The sequence below is a fragment of the Corvus brachyrhynchos genome, unplaced genomic scaffold (genome assembly GCF_000691975.1).
Source record: "Corvus brachyrhynchos isolate BGI_N302 unplaced genomic scaffold, ASM69197v1 scaffold101, whole genome shotgun sequence".
Classification (NCBI taxonomy): Eukaryota; Metazoa; Chordata; class Aves; order Passeriformes; family Corvidae; genus Corvus; species Corvus brachyrhynchos.
The window spans coordinates 2,126,591-2,134,232 of record NW_008237239.1 but is presented as its reverse complement, the minus strand read 5'-3'; the positions used below and the strand labels follow the sequence as shown (position 1 = coordinate 2,134,232).

Below are 7,642 nucleotides of genomic sequence, written 5' to 3'. Positions count from 1 at the left end.
GTGAACATCTGGGACAGCTCTTCACTGCCTGACCCTTGCCAGGTGGATCTGACTGACAACCACATGCAGCATCTCTGCCAGGTGCTGATTTAACCCTGGTTTCCTGCTTATCCAGCATGGGCCTCTAATATGCTCCTCTCTTTCCTTAGAGAAAGACTTAGCTCCAAACTGGATCCAAACCCAAATTACACCCTTCAGGATGCACCAACAAAAGCAGAAACAAAAAAAAGCAGAGACCAAACCAAACCCTGCTGCCTACCCCAGATGTTTGGACAGCATCACCACCAGCCTTCCCCCACCACTTGAGTTCAACAACCAGCTGCACACAGTGTGACACTCACTCAGCTTCCCCAGCTGACACCCACCCACTCTTCTCTGGTCAACTCCATCAACAATTTTAGGGCAGACTCCAGCTTTCACAAGGAAATGTCAAACCAGCACAGTGGTATGGCAAAGGACAAACCTCTTAACAGCTTCTGTCTTTGTTTTGAGCCTGTAGTGGGTTATTTACAACACTCTCCAATTTCTGTGAAGTAATGCTTAACATTTAGGGAGCATGCAGGAGCCCATGGATGGCATGTACCGCTTGAGTCACCCTCCTCCTGTCACAGCATCTGCCACAGACCAGCCAGTCACTTGGATGCTGGTTGTCATACATCTCCCAGGGCGGCCATTCCCCCTTCCGGAGCATCCTCAGCTGCTGACACAGGGCCAGGCCCCAGTGACCAAGAGGGTCACTGCAGCCTTGAAAACTGCTGGGCTGTGATAGTGGGTGAGAGAAGTCAGCCTAAACAAGGAAAGGGAAATACTTCAAATGTCACGGTAACAGTGGGAGGTGAGAAACATCTATTTGTTCCTAGGTTATACCACATTAACTGTGGTCACTCAGTTCACCTTCCTGCCCTCACTGCAGCTGGTGTTAATCCAGGGATATTTTCTTAGGCTTTTAAGTGGTGTTTATCATCGTAGTGGAGAGACAGCTGATGGGTCACCAAGCTCACGAGGACGGGAAAGCTGTATTCCAGATGCATTGATATGCCTCAAACGTTGTGACCAGTCACCAAGGCATGACCACAGCTCAGCCCCTGTGTGTCCAGCTCCTGGGGAGGTGCTGTGATTTTTAAAAGGAATACAACCTTCCAAAAACTGGTGTGAGAGAGCACCAAGCCCTTACAGAATCTCCTGCTTTGTGCACACTGTACACAAAGAAGAGAGGCAAAGGAAAGAGAAGGTGCAAGTATTGTCTTTAAAACCACTGCCAACTCAGAACACGCTGCTGACCTTCAACAGGGACCGCAGAGTAGCTATTCTGGTTTAAGCTAATTGGTACCTGAAACAAAAGACAGTGCAAAACTGGTGCCAGGAAATAAAAACGGTTCTCTCCGATGCTCTTAGCGAGAGCCTGCAGCGCATGACGCCAGCACAGCACCGCAGGTAGGAAAGGTGAACTTTTCAACTGCCTCAGCTGCAGCCTCTCTTGATGGACATTCCAGGACAAGAAGCTCCAGCTCCAGCCCACTGGCTCTCCTGGCAGCTCCCGTGTGGCCACTTCAGCACGGTGACTTGTGCCGTGCAGTTGTCTGCAAGCCACTGTGGGCGCTTCTGTACATCACACACACATTGTACAGACACACTGAGCACTGCCATTCTTGACATTGAGAAAAAATTTCTCTCTTGACCAGAGAAAAAACCACTTCTTCAGGGGCAAGGGGCTGCCAGTTGCAGTCTCTGCTGAAGGGGGCCCTAGGCTGAACACTGAAGCACAGGGCACTAAGTGTTCCTGATGACAAAGGGCTGATCCCAGGAAATGAGTCATCCCCTGAGTGACTCCTGTCAGTTTAAGTGCACGGCAGGACAATGCATCCTGGCATCCAATATTGAGCCAGCCCTGATAAGCCACAGCGAGGCAAGAGCTAGACCTGCACTTGAATCTGAGGGCTCTTGCCATACTCAAGAATATTTGCCCACTCTTCTCTGCTGAGTATCCCAGGAGAAGAAAAGATCTTTTGAAGGAGATATTTTAAACCTAAATGTGATGCAGTATGAAAATTTCCTTGTATAAAAACTAAAAGAGGATATAAAATGCTCAAAGAGAGAGAGACTGGTGCTGCCACTCTTGTTAGTTCTGGGATATTCTGCTTTGCTCCCATTCATGAATAATTTTCTGTGAAACCTGTGTCTGAATGAGTCCTCTTGTACATTAAACATCAGCAGTCCTGGAGCCAACACCTGCCCAGAGTTGTACCAGCCTAAAGCAGGTACCCTGCACCTACAGAGACAGTTTGGAAAGCAGAGGGGTGTGGTTAAAAAGCAGTGTGCTTTTTAAGGCCATGGAGATTCTTCCAGAAGAAGCAGTCTTGGGCCACCTGCCCCAGACATGGATCTTACCAGTCCCACTGGGTTCTTCTGCTCCAGGACCATGTGTCACTCCCGTGCCAGCTGCCAGCAGGCAACACTGGTTGTGCATGACAGCCTTGGACAACACACACAAACACCCTGCTCCCAGGGGCTGCTCTCCCAGATGGAGGAAATCCCACTGCACACAGCAATTCACAAATGAAAAGCAGACTGGTTTCTTTAAATATTATTTATTCCTCAAAGTGTACAACTAGAATATAAAAATATTCCTCGGTGAAAGCAAACCAGGAAAGGATAGCAAATTAAGGCCAAAGGAAAAGCATTTCACTGTTCCAAGGGAAGAAGCCTTCAGAGACAGAGCTTGAAGACTCCTCAAGCTTGGAAGTTAAGGTCGTATTTCTGTATCACAGAAACTTCCTATAGCAGGTCCATAAGTCATCGACTTCATTGTGACTCATAACCTGATGGAATGGGTTTCTAGTTTGTTCTCTTTGAGAACCCAATTACTTCAAGTGCATCACACCAGTAAATGAAATCAGTGCAGTGCTTTATTTATTATTAGGCATTTGTTTTTCTTTATTGTGACTACATTACAGCTGCTACAAATACTCCAAGCAGCTGAATTAAAACAACACACTTTCTTGAATATTTCCAATCTCTCTAAGCCTTGGTATTTTTCATGTTCTCCAATACTTGGATTTTTCTGACTAATGAACTCTTCCAATTGCTGGAAAATGTTGAATGCAATTAGTACTTCAATGCACAGCCTCAATGTACGCCGTGCCTAGCAGCTGGGCACTGTAAAAGAGTCCAGTGCTTGGCAGAAGAACTAGAAATCCAGAAGATAAAAGGGAGATTTATGCACACTCCCACCAAGGCCAAATGCAGAATTTAATTGGCAAGGTGAGCAATAAAGGGGCTCCAGAGAGAGCACTGAGGTTATGGCCCCAGTACAACTCACAAAGCAGTAACGAGTTACGATTCCCAGGCTAAAGAACTACAAATTACATTTGGTTCCTCAGCTCGCACTCCCCCATGCCAGCCTGCACAACGTGATCAAGCCACTCTATTCCTTTGCTCCTCTCAGTCCAGTTTTACCTCTTCAAGGGGAGATACAAATCACTCCCTCCAGCCCTTCTGCAATTTCATCCAGCCTCTGCCGGCACTCCTCCCGCAGCTGCTCCAGCTCTCTCTGCAGGCTGGCCTCCCTCATCTGCAGTTCTCTGATCACCTCTGTAGCACTGACAGCTGAAACAGGCTCCTTGGATACCTGAGACTGACCAAAGCCCATTTTGCTGGCAGGATGTTTGTTTCTCAGCACCAACCTGCACGAACCATGCATTTTATTTTTCTTTGGAGCATGAATGAATGCAAGACCTCTCAGCTTCACTTCAGCGCTTTCCTGTATCTTTCTAGTGGCGGCAGAGAACCCTTCCTTCTGTAGTTCTTCTCTTGCTGCCACCTGTAGAGGGAAGAAAAAGAACAGGAAGGGAAGAGTAGGGTACATTTCTGTGAAAAAAATCCTCCCGCCAGGAAACAACACAAAACATCATGCTCAGACTAGGACGTACCAGAAAGAAGAGCCAACTGTTAGTGTAAACTAAAGTGTGTGGCAGTGAAAACTGAATTAAGCTAACATGTGCTTTCAGTCAGGCAGCAGCCTCAGTAACCAGAAAGCTGCCTGTAGTCATTTGTTTGCCAGTCCAGCAGCCCCTCCAGTGATGACTTACTCACAAGGCCTCTGCATGCATCCTTTTTACTGGGGAGTGGGTGGTTTGGCTTCAGAGCAAAACACACGCAGCAAAAAGGGACACCCAGCAGAGTGACCTTCATCCCTGTAGTGCTTTAAGCCACCAAGCTGTCATAACAGATTAATTGCCTCGTGAATAACAGCATTATTTCAGTTTGTAAATGCTTTCTGCACTTGGCAATGCTGAAAAGTAGGGGGGACAATCGTAAGCTAGCGATTCCTTAACTCTCAATTCTCATTATGGGGTAACAATTAGGAAAAGGAAAATAATGGAGCAGAGACAAAGAGGCAGAGGCCAAGACCAAAATGAGTACCAGGCAGCACACTTTCACTGAAGACAGGCCCCAATAAAATAAAGCTTTTTTCATGACAGCATCACACTCTGGATGATAAAAGCAATTGTATATACTGGGATTTTTCCAAAGCATTTGATTTAATGTTCTCTAACAATATGATTTGAAGAACTTGCAAGATGGTAATTGCCCTGCCAATTTTACTAGTGGATTAAATATGAATTCAGTGACTCATCTCAAAATGCACTTGTCAGTGGGGAAACATCTGTAAAAGAGGCACCCTGCTAAGGCCTTCAGGGAAATGGTTCTTGGCCCAATGGGATTTCCCATTTCTGCTATGGCAAAAAGCTGCCAACTCAACTCAGTCAAAAAGCAGCAAAGTTTCTCAAAAGCTATGCTGCCTCTGCAACCTGCACAGATCCCAAAGCTCTCCTGAGACTTGTGTGCAGTTCTGGACTTCACGCCTCAAAAAACCACAGGGAAACAGAGAGTAGGATTCACAGCAGGTCACCCAACGACCCACAGGCCAGAAAACTAACCTTGGAAAATGAAACTTAGAGAGTTCAGAATATTCCATTCATGAAGACAGATACGTAATTTGTTTTAGTTCCTAAAAGAAACTGGAAAAGAACGTGGTAAAGATGAGACTTTGCTGACAAAGCCATAAGAAGATCAAATGGATGAAAATTCCAGTTAAGATATTCAGCCTCAGAGTAAGACATTGTTTCCTACTGTGAGGATAATGAACCATGAAATACTTCACTGCAGCTCCAGGGATGAATCCTTTGGCCAAAGCTCAGCTCAGGTCAAGCTCAGTGCTAATGATAACCCTTCCAGCCTTGAAACTGCTCTGCAACCCCTCCCTTTCCTGCCTGTGGGTGAAGCTGAACAACTCCTTGGGGTTTTAAATCTGCAGATCTGCATTAAGATATCAGTACCTTACAGATCAGGGCTTTGACAAGTTCCCTGTAAAGTCAGGGATATTCTGGCAGCTCTCTGAAGCACCAGAGATCAGGCAGAGCTCAAAGCAGCACCAGCTGCAAGGATAAGAGTCCTAAGGTAGCAAAGCACCTGCAGCATTTCCCACTGTCAAGCTACAGCTGTTCAGGATCAGACCAGCTGCTCTCTGTGAGAAAAAAAGGATTTTTCTTCCCCAGATCAGTGGGGAAGATTTTATTACTGAAAAAAGTTCAGAAGGTTATGACATACAGAGGATCAGTCTTCATTCTCTTACAGTGGAACACTGCAGGTGCGATGGCTGCAGTCACAGTTAAATTTCCCCACTGACACCAACTTCATCAGGGCTTCACTCACTCATCCCACATCTTCCTTCAGAATATCTTCATGAGTTTTGCAGCCAAGTAATTAATCCTCTCCATAGTCTTCTGATGAGTTATTCTCACCCCTCAGCCTCCGCTTAAAGAAGATTAAGAAAATCAATCACATCAGAAAAGGAGTAAATTTCTCTGAATTTTTACCAACACATTAAAGGCTTTATCGATGCAGAACCATCTGCTAAAGGAGACCTCTGTTGATTAAGGCATTTGAACAGAGAATTGAAGCTGAGAGAAGTCTGTCTTTGTCCTTGTCCAGGAACCAGGGGTCCCTCTTTATCATAATCCCCGAGGAAGCCCAGGGACATCTCTTGCTGTTGGCTGTAAGAATAACTGAGGTGCAATTCTCTAACACCACTTTAGAAGGAACAAAACTGAAAAAATAAATTCAATGTTATCTGGTCTTCCCACAGCCAATGAATAAATGGAAAATGATGTTTGCACAAAGTGGATTTAACAGTGGAATCCAGGATGGGAAAAATTTCCCGTTAGTTACAAACAACAACATCACTCAGCAAACAGAGCCCACAAAACGTTATTTATTTTTCACATTAAACTCAAGCAGAAGCATAGTAGGGCTGTAAAAAAGCATTCCTAATGAAACATAGGTTTTCATATCTCCACCAGTCAAAACTGGAGAATTTTATTATCCATTAAACAAGGCACATGATGGAGGAGCAGCATGCTCCTCTCAGCACTAAGTGCGTTGAGTTCTAACCCATAGCAGGGTCAGGAATTACTATAGGGAAGCAGGAGCAGTTGTAAGGACAAGGACAACAGCCTTACAGGAAGGAAAACAGAAGTGTAACAGAACCTACATCCAAGTATCAGAAGGGTGTTGCACATGCTATCTTCTATAAAGAGGACCAGCATTTCCTGGGATAACATTAGATAAACTGGAGAGGGGAAATTTTTTAAAATTATCCATATTAAATAAGATAACAAGTTCAGCAAAGCACTATTCATTTCCTATCAGCACACTCTGGAATTGGAAAGCTAACTCCAATTCTGTTCTTCTTGGAAGGCTCTGCAAACATATGTATGGCCACAAATACTCTTGTTGCAGTTTATAGATTTCAATTGCTAAAAATCTCCGAGGGTTACTTTCAAGCAATATCCTCTACTCTTCACATCCTGAATGCTTCTGAAAATACTCAATAATCTCCCCCTGTATGGTTAATTGATGCACCTTAACAGCTTGCTGTCTCCCATTAGTCAGCACACAACGATTATTCTACTCTGCAAAACAATCTCAATAGACCACTTTGTATTAAACAAACATATTGTAAAAGATTAGGAGCCTCAGCATTTTGTGCCTGCCCATTTCTATCCCACAGCTCTGCCTTTCAGTCTCAATCTACCAGCTGGAATTTGAATTCCCAATTAGGTGCGTAGTGCTGTCTGAAAACTGCTGCACATCCTCCCCAAATAAATACAACAACATGATAATCATCTCTTCCACTTGTACAGAACCATCCTCATCCCAAAGGAACCCAGTGCACTTTGAGAAAATCCACTCCAAACACAGAGGGAATCAGCATCTTCAAACTGACACATCCCCTGCTCTGCAGCAGGTTGGGCTCTCCCTTCCAGCTCTTCATCTCACCACGTCACCGACTGCTCTTTGGAACAGGACAGGGGCCAAACTGCCCTGAGCACTCCCAAATGCTCTCCTTTAGATAACATCAGTCTTCAAAAGGTATTAGGAACTGAAAGCTAACAGGAAAACTGTAATGACTTTCATGTTCTAACAAGAAGCCAACAAACAAGTGGAGTTGCAGGGAGCAGTACTGCATCTTAGGTCAGACTGAAAAGGGACTTAAAGTGACAGCCAGCCTGTGCTGTCCTCCCCAAACCTGGCACAGTGCAAAGGGCTGCAGTGTGCACAGGCACAGATACTGCCAGCA

The 7,642-nt window shown here is 45.1% G+C and overlaps 1 protein-coding gene across 1 annotated transcript in view; it reads right to left on the bottom strand.

Annotated features, from left to right (window-relative positions):
• Nucleotides 1-2,569: 2,569 nt before the first annotated feature.
• The window catches only part of CUNH14orf80 (chromosome unknown C14orf80 homolog), a gene marked incomplete at its 5' end in the record, with an annotated part of 67,915 nt that continues 62,842 nt past the window's right edge, over nt 2,570-7,642 (bottom strand). Inside the window, one exon of the mRNA XM_017729579.1 lies at nt 2,570-3,820. Coding sequence (XP_017585068.1) covers nt 3,461-3,820 — 360 coding nt within the window. The remainder of the gene's footprint in view (nt 3,821-7,642) is intronic.